General features: G+C 46.2%; 1 protein-coding gene across 8 annotated transcripts in view; it reads right to left on the reverse strand.

The window, feature by feature from the left end:
• Positions 1-20,149, reverse strand: part of SGSM2 (small G protein signaling modulator 2) — a 43,180-nt gene that overhangs the window by 14,810 nt on the left and 8,221 nt on the right. For 3 of the 8 annotated variants that reach the window (XM_084218922.1, XM_084218924.1, XM_084218920.1), the window contains exons 3-16: positions 12,188-12,350; positions 10,272-10,433; positions 9,109-9,176; positions 8,467-8,612; positions 7,958-8,092; positions 7,400-7,524; positions 7,037-7,104; positions 6,511-6,674; positions 5,897-6,026; positions 4,395-4,529; positions 1,683-1,833; positions 1,064-1,128; positions 557-702; positions 3-131 (exon numbers count right to left, since the gene is read on the reverse strand). In XM_084218922.1, coding sequence (XP_084075048.1) covers positions 3-131; positions 557-702; positions 1,064-1,128; positions 1,683-1,833; positions 4,395-4,529; positions 5,897-6,026; positions 6,511-6,674; positions 7,037-7,104; positions 7,400-7,524; positions 7,958-8,092; positions 8,467-8,612; positions 9,109-9,176; positions 10,272-10,433; positions 12,188-12,350 — 1,787 coding nt within the window. The remainder of the gene's footprint in view (positions 1-2; positions 132-556; positions 703-1,063; positions 1,129-1,682; positions 1,834-4,394; positions 4,530-5,896; positions 6,027-6,510; positions 6,675-7,036; positions 7,105-7,399; positions 7,525-7,957; positions 8,093-8,466; positions 8,613-9,108; positions 9,177-10,271; positions 10,434-12,187; positions 12,351-20,149) is intronic. The other 5 variants (XM_084218921.1, XM_084218923.1, XM_084218926.1 and 2 more) reach the window with 5 other exon arrangements.

Below are 20,149 nucleotides of genomic sequence, written 5' to 3' on the forward strand. Positions count from 1 at the left end.
ACCTGGTCCATCTCCTTCTTGGCCATGCCAAATTTGTAGTGACCTAACAAGAATGGCCACACTTCCTTCCGAATCTCATGCTGGACCCCACCATAGTAGACTCTTCTTAGTAATTCCAGTTCCTTGTAGTTCTACAGTGGTCAGGAGAAAGAGGTGTTGAAGGCAATACATCAATATTTAACTCAGGTACACTCAGAGATACATCACACTGAGTAGAGAGACAGTGAAATACATGCAGGACACTAAATATATTCTGTGGCTTGATTCAAGCCTTTAGGACCTTAGCCGAAATCCAGCCTAATATAGGCGTCATGCCTTCCATAAACATAATCAAAATTTGAATAGATGAGTTGCTTTGATAATAATTTATATCTTTGCCATCATCAGAGAAGCAAAGGAGAGAAGAGGCTGTAAGAACTGACTCTCTCTCATGAATTGAGAAGTGACCCTGTGGTCAAACACCTTCAGTATTTCGTGGGGCCCACTGCAGGCGATGTCCTGCCCAGCACAGCAGCGTGTGGAGCCCGTGCACAGACGTCGAGGGGCTGTCACTGACCTTCCTGTCCTTCTGGTACTTGCTCCAGAGCTCCTTGGTGAGGCCGGCGGCGGCGCAGGCGGGTCTGTCGGGGGGCACGATGCTGTGGTTGACCAGCGCCGAGAGGTGCGTGCGCACCGTGGACAGGTGCCGGCAGTGCGCCAGCCCTGCGGGGACACCGAGGGGCGGCTCAGCCACGGGGCACCGGGAGCCCCCAGGGACCGCCCTGCCTGCTCCGTGTGAGAATGGCTCTGCTGCAAGTGCTCAAAGGTTGACCAGAGGGGACACAGACCAGCAACATCCACGTCGTGCGTTACTCTGCCGTGTAAAACTGCATTCTGTCTGCACTGGGCAGCGCTCCTCCCACTGCCAGCAGAAAACCCACAAATACTGACACTCTGCCACTGCAGCTACGTCCACCCCACTGCCCTGAATTTAGGGTCAGACTGCTTTCTAAGCCAAACATCCCGTGTTGTTTAGATAAACATATGGATACCACATGGGCCAGATATAAGAAGCTTCACTTACATCCATAAAAGGCTCTGGAAATGATCTGCCTCTTCATGCTTTCACACAACATCTTTAGGGGAGTTCTGTGGAGAGGCACCAGCAGGATAAGAGCAGGTGGTAAAGACAGAGCATCAAGAATTTCATGCTGATCCCTGTGTCCTACACACAGCAATTTTTTCTCTGCACCAAGATTTATTTAGTTAAAGGACACAGTAATAACAAACTCCACTTATTAAAGCATTCCCCCCCCCCGCAATATTTTGGCCCCAGACAGATTTTCCCCTGACACACACAGCCACAATTGCTGCAGATACACAGTAGAGGTCTATGTCAAATGAAACTGTTGCCCTTCATTCAGTTGTGAATGACTTGCTAAAGATAACATTCCCAGAGCTGAAGTATTTTACACTAAACAAAAGAACTAAATGAAATTTTTCTATAAAATGTGACTTGAGCACAGTTTCATAGGTTAGTTCTAATAAACTAAATTTCTTGCTGCCTAACTTTATCTTTTCATATTAGAAACTACTTCAGAATTGGTACCCTTGTCTTGACTACTGCAACCACTCAAACCTTTCTACTTTTACCTGTGGCATGCACACAGTCCCCAGGTAAGCTCTCTGCACAGCCTGCTCACCTGTCGTGGATGCAGGTGCAGCAGCTGGGAATGTCGTAGGGAGAGCTGCCCATGGAACAGGAGATACAGGAGGAGCCCTGGCTGCAGTGCTCCAGCTGCCACGACAGCAGGTTTGCCCCAAAGCCTTGCATCTCTATCATCTCACTGGTGTCTGTGGAAAAACCAAACGAGACAGAAGGACATCAGCCTCTTCCATTCTCTCCCCCTCCTCCTTCTGTGCATCCTGATGGTTTGTGCTTCACTTCAACAGGCTCTGAGCCTCGGTTCCAGAAACAGGAGAGCAGCATCCTCAGAATCACTGCTCTGGACCTGCAGCATGCTGTGCAGGTCCCTTCCCAGGAAGCCAAACCCCTTCACCATTTGCCCCTCTCTTGCCCATGCACATCCCAGTTCATGTTTCAAGAGAATAGAGAAAAGGGTGCTGCAATAACAACTAAACTGGTTCTTGTGTAATATTCTGGAAATGTTATTTATGGCCAGAAGAGATAGTCTAGCCCAACATTCTCTTTAATTCAGGCCTCAGAATTTCATTTTGCAGTTCCTGGAATCAGCCTTAAAATGCTGGTCCAGCCAGAGTGAAAGCTGGAGCATGAAAGAAATCAAGGCAAACGGAGTCAGTTACTTTCAGAAGATGCTTCTTTCCCCCTCAGAACCAGATCCTAAAACACTTAGCACAGAAGGACAGTTCCAGTCCTGCCAATGTCCATACTATATTTATAAAAGGATTCTCTCTACAGGAGTATGTGATCCAACTGTACAGTGCAGCTTCCTGAGTTATCCCTGTTCTACCAAACCTATTTGCCTTTTTAACCAGCTTCAGAAAGGCAACTGAAAAAATCAGCAGCTCCCTTCAGAGAGCTTGGCTTCAGCTCTTCAGCCTTCCCAGCTGGCATTTGAACTCATAGGGTTTTTGGTTTATAATAAATAACTGGCCTTTCAGCTCACCCATGATTAAAATTAAGGCAAATACAATAATTTATGTCATAAAGTATGCCACTAAATTAACATTTACAAGCAAAATCCAGTCCCCTGGGCCGTGCTTTTAAAACAGATATTTGTTGAGTGGTGGGGAGGGGCAATTCCAAACCATCTCATGCATTTTAAATCAAGGTAGCACAAAGCATTTTAGGAGTGCCTATTAGAAAGTGGGCAGAGGTGAGGGAGGAGTGGAGTAAACCCATTTGTTAACAGAAAAAGCACAGGCTCATGCGGAAGCAGTCATGTGTGTTTCATTTCACAAAACAAAGTGTGATGCAAAAATGCTCTTCACCTTAATTCTTCAGGAAGGAGCTGAACGACCCAGTCTTTATTGCAGCTTCTTATTGGGTTCAAATAAAAACCACTGGATATACATTTTTAGATCATTAGTTTTTGCCTCCCCTCTGTAGACAGGAAAATTGGGTTTTTAATTTCTAATTTTTTATTCTGTTTATTAGAGAAACAAGGAAAGAACCCCACAGAACCTAAAGATTCAGATGAAAGGTACCTGAATTAGTGAAGAATTAGAGTGAACAGCATCTTTTATTTAATTGTAGTGGTGTTATCTGTAACTTCAGCTACATGCAAAAGTCGAGCATGTTGCAAAATGTCAAAGCAGATGGCTGGCAAACCTGCTACAACAGTGTTGTCATTATGGGATGGGGCTGCTGGAGAGACAGCAGCCCAGACAGGCTATTCCCAGGCACATCCCTAACTCTACCATCCCCTTCAAGATTAAATAACCAAAAGCAGACACCTAACAGCTATTCTAGTGGGATAACTTACATGTCCTATTAACTGACTAAAAACTAAATTGTGTTCCTTATGGTTAATGTGTATGTGGCAGTTAAATGTCTTCCTTCCCATTTTTGCCCATATCCAGGCACAATCAGTTAGGACACACTGAAACTTCCTAAAACAGAGTCTTTTTTCAAGGGCAACACTATTTTTGGAACTTCTTTCCATCCATGCCTTCCGAGAACTCTTTATTAACTTGGGCTGGGCTTTATCAATTTCCAGGGACTGCTCCCTTGGGAGAAGTGTGTGGGCAGCCTAGAAGAATTGAAGCTCTCCTTGAACACCTGTTCATACCCTGTCTAACCCAGAACTTCGGCATTGTACAGAGATGCAGGGCAATTATTGTTTCTTGCAGTCAGTCCCACCAGTCCAGGCTATAAAGGAAAGCAAGGACTTCTCAGAATTCAGAGCTAAACTATTGGATGCCAAATGCACACACATCTTGAGAATATCAACTTAAATAATATGAAGAAATAGATGACAAATTTGTGGGGGGGTGGTGGAGCTCACAGCTGATCCTCTGAAGCCCACCCAGCCTATGGACACAAGTGGAATGAAAGCACTGACCCCAGACAGGCACTGCATCTCCACACAGCCACACTCTGCTCCCTCATCTGAGACATCACAAAGCTGTCACACTCCCTCCTTCTCCCCTGAGAACCTGCTCTAGTATCCAGCCTTTATGGTGGGGCAGAAGCCCCCTAGGAGAGGAGGTTTGCTGCTCAGCAGCACACACATCAAGGGACAGGGAAGATGCTGTTCCCACTCCCCACAGTCTGGGAGCCCACTCCCAGCCTCTCTGCACAGTCACCTCCATCTCCAGATCTCATGGTGTGAGTGGAATGTCTTTCCCTGTAATAATGCCAACACTGTTGTATGCATCAGTGGAAGGAGCTGCAAGAGAGCTCTGGGACACAGGGGGAGGAGGATAAAAACCTTTCATCCTATTAGGAGCTGTGAGGTTCCGAGAGCAGATCATTGATAGCATTGCGTGTAGCTTATCTTCCTCCTCCTCATCATCGTCAACAGAGGTAGAGCGGCTGGCAGCTAAGTGGTGGTAGTTAATAGTTACTGCTCAAAGAAAATAGTGAAAGAGGAGCATAAGAAGAAAGAACTCAGTGCTGTGGGAAAGCTCAAAAGGACATGGTCAGCAAAGACAACGGACCTGCATCCTGCCCTCTGCTCGAGGGCACTTGTAAATGGGTATAAAAACTGAGTTTCTTACAGAAACAAAGCATGCTCCACCAAACTCAGGCCAGCCTTTGAGTGTGCACAGGCTGTGGGAGCACACGTGGCACACCACGGCACGGGACAAAGATCCCAGTGCCAGCCTGCAGCAGCTGAGTATGCTTTTGAGCAAAGCTCCACGGGAATTCTAGGCTCCAGCTAGCGTCTGTCCTTCACTGTGCCCTAGCAGTGCTGTGGCCCCTTCTCTGAAACCTGTGCCAGATGCATCTGGACAGCAAAGGTCACTCCCAGCTGTGTGTGGCTGTGCAGACAGGCAGAGTTCCTGCTGGCACAGGACCTGCAGCTGCTGCCCCACAAGCCCCCAGGCTCTGTAGCCCTCCCTCCACCAGGCCAAGGCACAAGGTGCTCTGCTGGTGTGTGCCAGACTTACCTGTGCCAGCCCAGGAGCCCTGACAAAGCCCAGCCAGCACTGTGGCCCAGGGTCAGGAGGCTGCAGAGGAGACTCCTGCTTGCTCAGCTGCACTAAGTCCCAGTGTGAGCAGTAACTCCAAATCCCCTGTAAACTTTAGGGTCTGATGTTCCCAGGAAGTTCTTGCTTCTTTGCCAAGGGGAATAAAACTGAACGTGCTGTTTGAGAACTAGCTCAAATGCCTTCTTGCATGTAAGGAAATTGTATTCACTGATGACATGAGGTGGTTTGGTGCTTGGGAATTCATTTAGTTTTCCTTGGAAGGGCCTTTATCCATTGTTAAGTTTGTGCTTCCAAGCCAGGAAAACTTAGCCCAGGGAGTTCTTGGGGTACTTTTAAAGGTTTATGGTTGAGGGTTTTTTTCCTAGTAACAACATTACAAGCAGGCATTGTGGCCAGTAAAAATATCCTCACTTCAGGAGCAAAACTGCTCTTGGCTAGTCAAGCAATCTTTTTTGTTTCAGTCTCAGTTTGCAAGCCCAGGGGAGTATTTTGAAAACTTGCTCTGTAAAACACAGAGTAAATACAAGATTCCCCACCTCAACTGCATTTCCACTAAGATAGCAAGTCTCACTGCATTAAGGAAACCTAAGTTGTACCTGTTGATCACAATTATCTCTCAGTGAAATTTTATAAGAGGTTTGGTTTTTTTACCCCCTTACAGAAATGTGGCTTGTCACCTGCAGGTACTTCCCAGGATATTACTTCAAGATTTTCTCAGATGCCTGATTTGGTTTTTCTTTTGGTTTTTTTTCAAACAAAGCAGAACAGAGGCACTTACTGTTATCATGCTTGTGTCCAGGATAAATAATTCTGAAGACATAGTCCGTGGATGTGTCCTCAGCTGGCATCTCCTCCAGGTCCACTGATTTGTTGTTGTTCCGTTTTCGAAGCTTCGGAAACACCTTGCCCTAGAGAAAATAATAATTCCATACGTTCAGAGTAAAACAAACTAAGTACTACAGATCTCTGAAATCTTTAATCTCCAAACCTTAAATGTTGGGAGGAGGTGAGGGAGAAAACAGTGGAGTCATATACAGGTGGTGGTTTAGGGGTACTTAATACTACTTTTCTGCACGCTGTAAACCAGCCTTTTCTTGTAATCTATGGGAGCTGGGCACCCCAAGCCTCTGGCAGTAGCTCTGTCCAGTCCATCTGAGTCTCACTTCTATTGTGTGGGTTTGTGTCTTGATGCAACAGCAGATTCCAGCTCATGGCTCAATGAGGTAATGAAGGTGTGAACAATTCTTAAAGGCCACGTGTATAAGAAGCAGACTGGGCTAAATGGAGTTGTGTCCTGCTTTACCATAAAGCAGCTTGAAGTCAGTGCCTGAGCCTGTGGAGCTGAGATATCAAGAGCAGCCTCACCCAAGAGCTCAGCAGAAGAAGCAGTACCTTGCCCTGCTGGGACCACAGCGGGGGCTCCAGCTGGCCACGGGGCAGGAGCCCATTTTCCAGGCAGGACAGGAAGGCGAGGAGGTGCCCCCCTTGGGGGAAGTGCAGCGGAGGCCTCTGGGTCCCATCCTGACTCACCAGCACTAATGTCCATCTGCTTTCTGCTGCAAGGAGGACAAGGGGAGTCCACACTGTTACATCAGAGCCTCAGTTTTCTGCTCTTACCTTCTAAGTAAATTTTAATTGGGATCATCTCTAAGTAGATAAATAAACCTTTGTCAGGCACAGTGTGATCTATGGATGATATCAGCCCTTTAGTCCTAAAGAAACTCAAGATACAAGCAAACTATGAAAGCCTCACACAGTTGTCATCCTCTACAGCTGGGACTGGAGATTTTAACACTCATTTCCACATGGCCAGAACTAGTCAGAGGTGTTCCTGACACTGAGGGCGGAAAAGCAATCATTCAAGTGGCTCTCCTGTTTATGTATTTTTAAGGAATATATGCTTAAAGGTTATGCTTACGTTGCTGGTGGCAGTGGATGCAGACGATCTGACTCAGTGGCACAATCAATGCGTAGTCCCAGTAAACACTAAAAAAGAAGGAAAATGCAGGAAACATTGTTTTTTCCATATTCAGGAATGCTTGCAGTTCCAAGCACCTGATAGAAAGAACTCTGCGAAGTATATAACTGCTTATTAAATTTGGTCAATGAAAGTAAATTATTAGTCAAGTAAACAGCAAAGGAAAGCTAGTTTCTCCCCACTGCATATTCTGGTACCAGGTTTGTGTAACCTCTGCTTTCCTCTTTCCCTCCCCTTCCTCTCTCCTGGTGCCCCCCAGCAGATTACACAGTTCTTCCCATCTTTCCTGAATGCAATGAGTACCTTTTCTCCAGTTCTGAATCTCCAAGGGTTCCATTCATCAGCTGGTTTGGAGTCCATTTTAATGTCAAATTATCTGCTGATTGATGAAGGGAGAGATACCCAGGAATTGCCTCCAAGTCATCTTTCTGTTCATAGAAGCAACAAACAGATAAGCCACGTGACTCAAATGCACAAAATATCTGCATGAAATATATGCTCCAGTCTTTCTATGCCATGCAAGTTCCATAGCTGCAGTATCTAGAAAGTGCTGCGGGAAACCCTAACAGCAAAAGTACTGGTATACAGTATTGCTACTAGCAAGAGGAGAAAAACCACGACACAGTCAGCTGGTTTATGAAATACAGTCCAGTATGTTTGTTCCTGCCTACAGCCCACTGCTCACTGACAGTGGTCAGGCAGTGAAAGTACTTGTCACGTGTCAAAACTACCTCAGCCCTGGAGAGCCAAGCAGAAGGCAGCTCTGTGCTGCGAACAGAATACAGCGAGCCCTTGCCAGGTCGAGCTGTACCCCCAGCTCCCCCCTCCTGCTGCAGCGCCAGCCCCAGCTGCTGCACTCACCGGCTGCACCAGGACGTTGTTCTTGCCGTAGAGAAGGTGGGTCCGGGAGTTCTGGTGCAGGGACTCCACGTACTCCCGTGCCGAGGCAGCAAAGCGATCTTCCGACGTGCTGCCGCTGGAGTGGCGCTTGCGGATCTGCACACACAGCCGGGCAGGTCAGCCAGGGCACACACAGCACCCCAGCCTCTGCAGAGCGCAACTCCTGTGCGGCCAGGGCTTTGCAGAGAAATCACCCGGACTCTCAACTCAGCCCTGATCATGGCACCTCCGAATTTTTTGTGAACTACCCGGTCAGATCACAACTGTCAAATGCCACAGAATTTAGTGCTGGATCTCAAACTTTTCTACGTACAGATAAAGAGGGCACTGCGGCCCAAATGGACTTCTAATCTGTGATAAAGCTCCGTTACAGAAGAAAGGCTGTTCCAGATTCAGGTCCCTTCCTCACTGGCTGTTTTTATTCTCAGCCTGTGCCCTAGCTCAGGGACAGGCACAGAGTAAATACCTACTCCCAGGGCTGGGCGCTTGGAGGGCGAGTCCTGGCGGCCGTGCGCGCCGTGGATCCGGTGCCGCTGCACCAGCTCGTCGGCCGAAGGGTCTGTCCAGTAGTGGTCAGCTGTCTTTAGCTTGGTGTACTCCAGAGCACACGGTCCAACTAGGGAAAGAGACCCAGGGAGGAACCTTCTGAGTCTGTTCAGACACACTCACTGCTATCCTGCTGGCTGAGCACTGAAGGTGAGATTTCCTTCTCAAGCCAAGTGAAAAATAATGGTCACCGATCCCAGGGGATCAGCCCATAATACAGACAATATAATCATGTATCACTCCTATTATCCAGGGCTGTATAAGAGTATTCCTGTAGGACACCCTGCCCTGCCACAGCAGCATTAGCAGTTACAAACTGCCAGCAAGCAATCAGTAAAAATCAATTCCCATTCTGTTTCTAATCCAACAAATAACTACTATTAAAACCTGATGATCAGTCTCTTCTGGTCTCCTAAACAACAGTACATCTTCACTGTTGCTCTATTATAAACAGTTAACTACATACAAGATACAAAATTCACCTGTAGTAACACTGTTATAATGCAAAATGCACTAAGAAACAATTTACTTTCTTCAGCATAAAAAGTAACTTCGCAAGAACTCACCTAGCAGAGAAGCCAGTATTGGGCCACAAACAGGATCTGCCAGTAAAGCTTCCTTTTCATAGTATTTACTATGAATAAAAGATCAGAGCTCAGTGAAAAACAGTAGTTGGTATGAACCATTTCAAAGCTTGGGTTTAGCTACAGGTCTAACGCAATGGGCCTCTTGATATGCTCATTCTGTCTCATCTATTTTCCAGCTGAGCTCAGAGAGGCAGGAGCTTGCCTTGTGCTCTGTGTGTTTACCCAGTATATTTGATTTGGGGCTTTGGGCAGAATTGCAATATAGGAACAAACAACAGTTCTCTGCAAGCAATTTTGTCCATTTTCCACGGAGACAAAACAATCCACACATTCTTAAACATGTCTTCCATCAGTGAGGAATCATCTTGAAACACTGTGAAAAACTATGAACTACTACATTGCTCTTGCAGTGACCCCCAAGTCTTGCCATTGCAGCAGGCAAAGCTCCTTTACAAAACCACACAGCCAAAAAATCCAAACAGCCACAGCTCTGGAATGCCACTGTTCTCTGTGGTCTGTTCACTAGATGGGGCTCAAACTCTAAAGCTCCTCCTCCAGGACAGAACAGCTGAAGGATGAACATGGAGCATTTGAGCAGTAATGACACAAAAATGCATGATAACAAGCCTTATGAAAAGGTTTGTTTTATTCACCAAGTCAGGTTCTCAAAATCACACACCTGCAATGAAGGACCTGATCCTAACTCATCTGAACGGATGGGGAAGGCAGTGAGGTGATGGAACAACTGTGAGCAAACTCCCCTGATGTGTCTCCTGTGGATTATGTGGAAAAGAAATTAAATCCCCTTGTACCCATGTATCTGCAGACACTGAGGCAGTGGACTAAAATGCTTTCATTAACTGTCTCTGGGACATGGCCAACCCTCCCTCTGTCTCTTCTGCACACAGCTCATAAAATCCAAGCTGGCATTACATATCCCAGAGCAACAGTTTGCTTGAACAGCACAAAGACCTTTCTTCCATTCTCTTGCTTTTAGTGGCAAGATACATAATGAAACTGATTTTCATCTTACCAGAAGCCTGCATCACAGGGGTTTGCCAGAGACTTTTGATGAAATCCCTTGCTGCAGACACCTAAATGCATCAGTCCAACAAATCCCTGTGTTTCTGCTGTTTCCTTACCTGCAGTTATCAACAATGTACTGCACAATCTTGTCCAGCACCTTCTCAATCAAGGCTGTCCGAACCCAGATGTGCTTGATGGCCTGAGGTGTCAGTACAGGTGTTTTGCTAGTGGTTGATCCCTGCCTTTTGAGGGGTTCCTGCCCATTTGGCTGATTTTTCCTGCAAAAGGTGATAAAATAAAAGTAGTCAGAATTTGCACAGCTCCTGCATCAGGGAACAGTGCAGCTGTAGGAGAAAGGTGGCTACAAAACAAAGGGGCACATGCCTTGGCTCTCCACACACTGCCCCAGGCTGAGGGGAACAGGAACCCCCTCAATGTCTTTTCCAAAAACCTCCCCCTTAAAATAGAAGAAGATTCCATTTTGCCTCAATGAGGAAAGAAACCCTGACATCTTCAGGTTCTTTGCCAGCACTTGGGTTCCCTGTCAGGAAACTGTTCAATTACACAGAGTTAATACGGTTTTTTGGGGCAGTTTGGGTGAGATCTGTAATTCACCCCTGCACTGACAGGGTCCCAAGTCTTACAGCAGGCCATGACAGCACCCCTACAGGCAAGGAAGACATGTGACACCACTGACATCAGAACAATTTGGGTGTGTTTAGCTGCACTCTAAACAGGGGTTTTCTTAAGCCACAGCCTCAGGAACAGTTAGGCTGTTACAACCCTTCTGTCTCATTCCATACATCCAGCAGAGCAAGTCCACCCCCTGCAGTATTTCCCAATAGTATCTTTTCTGTGTGTATTTTCTACAGCACTTAAATTTTGTGGCTGTTAATAGCTGAAAAGCACACAAACTTTGCCCAAGAGAAACCACAGAATTTAAGTTCATTTGCTCCTCTCTGTTAGAGGATACAGCCAAAGTTCTCTTGTGGTTAGAAGGGTGTTTGTGTGGGCTCTTAACCAGGAGAGAAGATGGTGAATTTTCAGTAGAAAGCGTTCTTCTTCCCAGCAAAAAAACCAAAACTTAGTAAAATCCCTGTCTGTATCAGTAGGCCAAATTAAAAATATATCAAAAATAGGTACATATCTGTCAAAAACTACATAACAAAGTCTGATAATTGTAAGTCTAATAAAGATAAATGTCAGAAAATTCCACAGAAATATAAGTGCTAATTTAAATAATTGTCAGTAGTGAAAGACAAGCTCTCTCACAAAGCCCTTCTTTACAGCAAATTGATTAGAGGCCAGAAGTTCCTACAGTGTGCAAAGAGCTCTTAGGGCTCAGCAGTACCTACAAGCAGAATTAAAAATGCTCTTGTCCTGAGCTTATAGGACAAGACACTCATGCACTATGATTCCATCTACAAAACCACATGGAAAATTTTAACTTTGCTACTCACCACCAGCAAGAAGTCTAAGACTTTCAGTAACCTCAAGTACTTGACTCCAGGATTCTCTTATGCTTAAGTCCAGTCTGTACTGAACAGCTTTCCTATACCATCCTTCTTCCCATCACTCTTTGTATCCGTTAATTTAACTGTTTCTGCTATGATACCTAGAAATTTGCTCCTGGTTTGGCAGGAGCATGCCAAAATAGCTTTTCCAGTATGTCTGTTCTTGAGTTCCTCCTTCCACCCCCTCCCTTCCCACCAACAGCCCAAGCTGGTCCACCATACCCAGACTGTGAGCCCTCTCTGAAATCACCAGTAATTAGTCACTTCTGTTGCTGTGTGTGGGCTGAACGTGCCCCTCTGCTGTACTGAGAAGCAAAATGAAACACCAAAGCCTCAGTTCCCCGTGTCTGTCCATTTGCTCACTGCCAGCTTGATCAAACACCAACATTTACAGGTGCTAACAAGACAAAGCTGCAGCCCCTGAGACAAGCCCCTGTGCACTCACGGGCAGTCTGTGTCCCAGCACGCTGCACACACACCCCGCATCAACTTGGCTGAAAAACAGAGCTCAGCCTCACCTGCTCTCTACCTGCTGCTGCAGCTCCTGCACCTTCTTGCACACGTCTCCAGCTATGGCACAGGTCTTGCCCACCTTGGTGAAGAGCGCGGCCACCTTGTCAGAGCGCAGGAAGCCGGCAGCCCTGCGCTTCAGCATGTGCAGGAGACACGCCTCCACCACACCTGGGGAAGGGGACAGAGCGTTAGGGTCGGCTGCCTTCGGCCTCCTCCTCGGCAGTACAGCCTGCTCACTGCCACTGGGCAGAGCTGGGGGCACAGACAGACAGACATGAACTCAGAATCAGATGATGTCAGCCTGTGTCTAATCTGCTACTACAAGCACCTTGTGAAGTACAGATAATGGCAGTATATAATAAACTGGAATCTCTGAGTATTTTCACCCCACTTTACATGTTCCACACAGAACCTCACTAACATTCCCTGATGGCCACCAGTGAAATACTGCACTGCACTATGCTAGCCTTGCAAGGCTGCAGCAGAAATCTATCCAGCTCTCTGTGACCTGCTACAGGGCAAGGAAATGAGAAATACAAATTAAAACAACCACAAGAAATCTAAACAAAAAAGTAAGCCTTCCTTGTCTATCAGCTTCTGAAGTGAGACTGCAGATGACTCACAGAGTCATACAAAGGGAAGAAGAACCAGTTCATTCACAGGCAAGGGGAAAGACGCAGCTCTGTGTGCCCAGGGCAGGGCAGCCTTCACAGGACTCTGAGTGCAGCACTGCGCAGGGCTCTCCTGTGCGGGGTGGCAGCAGGCACCATGGGGACAGGTAGCTCCCCACCTTAAATACTGGTTACAGTAACACATGGCACTGCATCTGCTCTGACACAGCGGCTCTTGAGAGAAGGCAGCATTCTGTTGCACTTTATGCCCAACACTGTCAGGTGCTGAGCATTTCCTGAAGACTCCTCTCCTTATTGTACCTGAAGGCTCAAATCCCATAACACCTGAAAGCCTGCATCTGAAATACACCTGTCCTCACTGTTTGGGCCCTGAAAGCTAACCCGAGTCCCAGGCCAGGCTGGGATCACACAGAAACACCTCCTGCTGAACCCTGAGGAGCCCCACCCCAGGGCACAGCACAACAGGGCAGTGCCTGAGCTCGGTTCTGGCACGCTCCTGTTGGCTCAGGACAGGAGCCATGGCTCAGACACAGACAGCGAGCAGCAGGTCAGATGCTGCTTCCCATGCTGGTGGCACTTCCAGCCTGCCTCAGAAGCCATCCACCGCTCAGGCACAGCAGCCTGTGCACGGCACTGGTCCCTGGGAGGAGGAGCAGGACATGCGGGCACATCCCTGAGTGACCCCTCTGAACCGTCAGAAACCTCCCCTGTGCTCGAAGGACACCCACGGGGGGCAGAGGCAGAGCCCGTGGGCTGACAGGAGCAGGAGCCTGGTGCTGATGCCATCTCTGAGGCCAGGCTGGCTCCCCTGCCAGGGGAAGGAGCATCCGTGCAGGAACACCCACGGCACTGATGCCATCTCTGAGGCCAGGCTGGCTCCCCTGCCAGGGGAAGGAGCATCCGTGCAGGAACGCCCGCGGCGCTGCGGGGGACAGCGAGTGATGACAGCACGGACAAGTTCTGCACAGCACGGTCTAGCTCCTGTCTAGCAACCATCACAACAGCCCTTAACCCAGCAACTGTTGTGCTCTGTCTTTCAATTAGAAATAAAGAAAAAAGAAAAGCAGCTTTCCAGATGCCTGGAGCAATGCAGCAATTTGATTCCAAATCTTAGATGAAGCAACCTGCCTTTAAAAATAACTGCAAAGAAGTGCATTGCTGTTGCTTAGGAAACAGACTCTCTTCCCACCTTCACTCCTTTTTTTTTATTTCTTTAAAACAATAAAATATTAATGAAACAAATTTAGTGAAAAGCACAGCAGGCACAGCTTTAATTATTAATAAATGCTGCAGCTGCCATTGAGGGCAATTTCCCCAGTGACTGTCCCTAGAGCCCCAATATTTAATTATTCCATTGTGACATTTCTCATTACAAGAACTTGGGCAAGATCAGTCCCCAGCTGCCTATAATGCACACATAGGGGTCATCTGCAAGGGGCAGGACACTGGAATTTGCTGCTGGATTGCCTCAAAATGTATTTTCCACAGGACAAGAGATAAATGCATGTCCAGTTCTATGTGTTAGGAGCCCTTGGACTGGGGGGCAGGTTACAGTGTGTGTGTGACCTGAGTGACCCTTCATTCTCCTACACTTCAACCCCAGACTAACAGCACTGGCTGGCAGCACTCTTCCCTCCAGGCTCCTTCCTACAAGAATTATTCCAGAACAGCTGGAATACATTCACTTCTGACTTGATCTGAATGTGCTAGCAGATACACCGTGGCTTTTATCCAGTTTAGACTACAACACATGCAAGCAGGGCAGCACATCTTGTGATACAGATGCCATCCCATTCCAGCCCAGGGGACTGTGTGGATGCCATCCTGGTGGCAGGGGACAGCAGCAAGGGATCCCTCGCACCCAGCAGGAGAAGGCACAGCACAGCAGGGAGGGACCAGCTCCCTGGCAGAGCCCCCAGGGCTTCCCTTTGTCTCCGTGTCCAAGGCAGGCACTGAACTCACTGCGTCTTGCCAGCATCGCCCACGGCCAAGCTTAGTCAGAGAGGAAACCTAACACATCCTGGACTGGCAGAGGAGGCACCTCAAGCTGCAGAACCTTTTCAAAGACATGAGAAGACCTTGGCCATGGTGCTTTTTGATAAACCAAAACCAGGTGATCCCTGGGAGTAATAAACGGCACAGCTCAGACTGCTGCCTAAAGAGACAACACAAACTGCTTCAGGGGTTATAGTACAAGAACCTTTGGGACAGGGAAATGGGGTTATTTACCCATTTCTGGGAAAAGGAACCATTTTTCCCTTTTTGGAATCTGACACTCTAAGACCTAAAAATACATGATTCGGCTGTTTCTGGAGAAACTGCTAACATCAGAAAGATATCACTGGTGGTTTGGTGTACACACAGCAAGTCTGCACACATGCACACATGCTTTCAGCTACAGTATGTGTGCACACAGGTAAGTCACTACTGCACAGCCCAGTGTGATCCCGAGCCTGCCTACTGTCACTGTACCTACAACAAACACATACAAGAACTGACCAGATAAAAAGGCAGCAACTCATCACACACAGTGGAAGAGCAGCTCTGAACTGGGAATAAATCAGCACAGCTCAGGTAATTCTTTTGTATGGTTCAGCTGACAGCAACTATCTAAAAATTCATTAACTCCAGCCAGCTTTGAGGAACATTCTCTGCAGTATTCACTGCTGAATTTAATTAAGTGCAGATATATTATTGATTTACAGTTCAAATAATCACAGTGCCCACCAGGCTTCAGGAAATGTCACTTTTTTATGACTTTACCACAGCTACTTCTTCCAGGGTCAGGTGAACAGGTTTGGTTTTGTCCTTTTTTGGCTCTATGAAAATTCTAATATGACGTAATGGACTGTGAAATGAAAGTTCTGGGGCAGGAAGGGTGGTGAGCAGAGAAAAGAAGGCCTGTGGAAGGATTATTTATGGGGTGTACTTAGCAGATGAGATTTTCCTTAGACAGGAAGAAATACTGTAGCTAAATACCTTGTTTTCATGGAAACTGTGCTCAGGGAATTGAATTCATGAGGCTGAAGAAATTAGAAACAAGTGAAAAGAGGAGGATGATAAAGAAGCCATCAGATGCTCAGGATCTCCAGCTGCTGTTGCTTTATCCTCATCACAGATTTGCCCAGTTTGAAACCACTTTTCCTACCCAGTTCCAGCCTGCTGTGTCACTGGGAGACTCTGGCACCCAAGTGCAAAGGGCTGCAGAGGAACATCCAAACCTGCTCCTGTGCCCCTGCACTCAACCTGCTTCTGTTGGGCTGTGCCACAGAACATTCTATGTTCAGTAATTCCCTAGAAAATATTTTTTTTTAAGTATCTAAATGGACAATTCCCAGTTCTAGTGTCTGGGAAACTTTGGGGCTGAAATTTGGTGATTTCTCCTCTTTAAAACTGTGATCATTAAGCTTCAAGGATCTCAGCAACCTTCAGAAAACAGAAGTGTTTTCATTAAACACTGTTAAGGGTAAATCAAAATTACTGAAGTTTCTCTAAATATTGAAATTTATCCAATTTGATGACCCAGGATCAAAGCAAAATGTTTAGCAGAGTTCTCTAAAATGTACAAGAGATTTTATTTCACTTCTCAAGCTAAAAACACATGCAGTTCAAAAACTGTTTCATTTCACATCAGAGCTAATATTCACTCTGTTTTCTTCCTCCCCACCACAGCATACCACTCATTAATTTAAGCATCATCTTTGGAGCACAGTCAAAAACCTTCTAAATGTGCATTAAAAAAAATTTGCCTTCCCCCAATTATGATCATCTCTGGTACACTCTCTGGGCTAATGTGTTTATCAAGTGAGGTAGAATCTCTGTAAACTATTTTTTAAGCATTATTCATCACTGAAAATGTTTGTTTCCCAAATAGGAGCAGTAATACAGGGAGATTTGTGTTTTGTTTGTGAGAGATCTGTATTTCCATAGCAGATAATCTTAATTTTTTTAAAATATCAATGCCAAGGGTAGAAAGCCAAAAGAATTAAGATGATAAACTGGGCAGTGGTTATTTACATCTATTTCTACAGAAGTTGCATTTCTCTGAGCTAAGGAAAAAAGAGAGAAAACTGAATTCTTTGTTTTCTGTCAAATCTGAATAGGGTGCTATTTAGAAGCCTCAAGGCAATCAGCTAAAAATCCCAAAGCATAAGACACCTCTTCCTAATGGGGCTGGTTTTCAGAATTGGAATGCTGTCACTCCAGCTGAAAAAAATGGGAACAAAATTGTGTTTCCTTTCAAACACAATTAACTTTGTGCAAAATGGGATAACAAGTCATCCTAAGGAAGGAAATAGCCTCACAACTAAGCCCACTGCTGTGGTTAACCCTGGGTCATTAGCAGTGAGACTGTAAACCAGCACTGCTGGGCACTCCTGCAGCTCAGACACCATCCATCCCAAATGACCTTGGATATTTGCTCTCCAGGAGTCACCAGCCATATTCATGTTCCAAGGATTCCTGGTTTTCCACTGCCAGTGTGGATGGAGACTGATCCATGAGCTCAGCTGAAGCTCTTTGATTGTGCTCCTTCAGATGTGCAAGGCCCTACAATTTCAGACCTTATCAGATCTCAACTATGTGAGAAAATCCAGCCACACAAGTGCTCTCCTACTGCCTCCCACCTCCAGAATGAATGGAGTGCTCATCTGCACTAGGAAGCTGGGAAGTAACTGTTGAACTGTTCCACACAAAGTCCAAACTTAGTGTTTTGCACATTCATCAGTGACAATCCTGTCATACACTGGATTGGCTCTGAACTGTGAAGAGGACCCAAGAGCCACTCTGATTCTCAGAACACACCAGTCCTTTTGCTGTAAACAGATACTCGGTGACACAGAACTATTTCAAATTACAATTCCCTCTACTTATTTTTGAAGAAGGAAGCATCTTAAACTGATGATTATCCCAGTCTAGATGCCCCAGGGCTCTGTGAAAGGAAGCTGCAAGGATGGATACAGGGCCCACACATTACAGCCTGAAGACAGACATCTCAGGAGCACTTATGGGCGATAGCTCTCCTTGCTCTGTTTCTGAGAACAATAAATGCTCATGCAGCCCTGATGTACACAGACACTGCAGGAGAGCAGAAGCACCAGCATAAGACACAAATGCCAGCTCAGGAGTGCCTCACAAAAGCAGCCATGGAGTCAGGCTCTGACCTGCCACAGCCTAGCACAAGTCAAGGCTGTATTTGAGTCTCTGAAGGAAATGCAGGGAAGCTGAAAGAGCTGCTGTACAACTTACAGGAGCACCCAGGAGAAACTGTACTGAGAAGAAGTAGTACGATAGCACTCCCCTACCACCTGGGACATGGTGCTTCTAGACCTGCAAGCCACCCAGACAGAAGAAGGATGGACCCTGCAGAGCTGGCCAAGGGCTCTCACAGCACTGCATGGCTACTGCATGGATCTGTTTGTGCATGGGCCTCCTCAGCCACCACGTCCAGAACCACCAAAGGGTTCACAGGCTGCTCAGCTTCAGAGAAGACTGGACTGGCAGCAGGGCAAGCCAGCACTTGGCTGTGCTCAGGCAAGTGTCCCTTCTCTCTGGGTGGCAGATGTCTGCCGAAAGGCCTCAGGCCACCTCTCTGATGTATTATTCACACAGAGAAAGCACCTAGGACTGCTTACTAATGGGAATTCATTATCTCCCAAGCTCCTCCGGGCAGGCACCACATCCTTCTTTTGTTTGAAGGGCATCACATATGACTAAACACAGTCACAGACCCCATATAAACACCTTCAGTTAATATCCAGATCCAACTCTACAGTCAAGCCCTGTCACCTTTCCCACTGCATGACTGGACAGATCGTGATGTGGTTTTGTTCTTTTTTTTTTAAGATCTGTGTTATTTAAACACAACATTACCCAGAAAAACCCCAGTCATTTTCATCAGTTAATAAGAGAAGAAAAGCAGTATGCATAATGGGGATGGAAAAAGAAAAAGTTGAGGTTAATGCAGCTAAATCAATGGGACTGGCTCATCTTCTAGGGCTGAGCCAGCTAAGCTTCCTCAGCTCCTCTAGGAGAGGCTCTCTGCTCCTCTTCTCTGCACCTGGAATTGCAGGCTCTGCAGCAAAGATCCTCAACAAATCTATCAGGACAGAGCACTAACGTAACACCCAGAAACAGCAAATTTTCTCCTTGGGTTCAAAAGGGGAAAAGCGTTTCTGGTCTGTAAGTCTGATCTAGACGCAGTTTTAGAACAGATCTGGAAGGCAAAGATTATTCAATGGCACTGATGGAAAGGAAAACCAAATACTTCCAATTGTCTTTGAAGTTAAGAACTGTAACCAGTACTGGTGGTAAATTAAATACTAGCAACTGAAGATGAGAAGAAACAGCACATGTCAAGTACCCAAAGTATATCAAAAAAGCTACAAAGCATTGAGAAAACAAAAAGAAGATGGGATTTTTTTTTTTTGTTTTCTTTGACAGAAGAGCCTCAATGTCTTACAGGATTTGAGTTCAGATTCAGGAACAAGAAAGGACCTGGTGATGCCCCTGCCACAAACCCACCCACAGCTGCACAGCTCTGGTGTATCCCCCAGGAACAGCAGTGGAATTCCCAGCTCCCTCCTCTTCCTCACATCCCAAGGGACACGTGCCATGCCATCCTCGAACAAGGTTTACAAGAAGCCCCAAGCACAACATTAAATACCATTCTGCAGCTCAAATCAGAACTGGCCTTTTCAGTTCAGCTACAAAGGGATTCTGCACATTTTAATTAATGGGTTTAATTACTGGTAGCAGGTTTATTATTCAGGCCAAAAAAAGCTTTTCATGCAGTTCATCTCTTCCTTAATTTGAACCGAAATCTCATTGAAAAGCCAAAATCTGTATGTTTAATAGTGCCCAAGTTACTATTTTTACTCATGTTTACTACTAACCTTTCCCCAAAACACAGTAAGTATATTGTCTCTGCCAAGCTGGCATGCTGGATTTACACCTAAACAATATATATTTTGATTGTGACACACACCAACTCTCCATAACCCACCTAAATTCTATGGTGATTAGTTTCTAGCATGGGGAATTCAGGATTATTTAATTTAATATACTGAAAGTATTATTCTAAGAGAACAGACTACTAAGACTCATTTCAAAGTAGATATTGGAAATGTAGAGATCATCTGGGTAACCATGTCTGAGGCATTCATGAATAAACCCCATCTGCAGTATGAAGCTGACTTAAACAAGTTTTTTAATTGCTTCAAGCAGTGTGTTACTGTCAGACTAAAGGTGGGCAGCCACACAGAAAAGGCTCAGCAAACTGCAGGCAGCTTTTGGACAAACACTGTAGGCGTAATGTGCTGCACTGGAAACCCTGTA

This window comes from Fringilla coelebs (genome assembly GCF_963513975.1).
Source record: "Fringilla coelebs genome assembly, chromosome: 20".
NCBI classification, from domain to species: domain Eukaryota; kingdom Metazoa; phylum Chordata; class Aves; order Passeriformes; family Fringillidae; genus Fringilla; species Fringilla coelebs.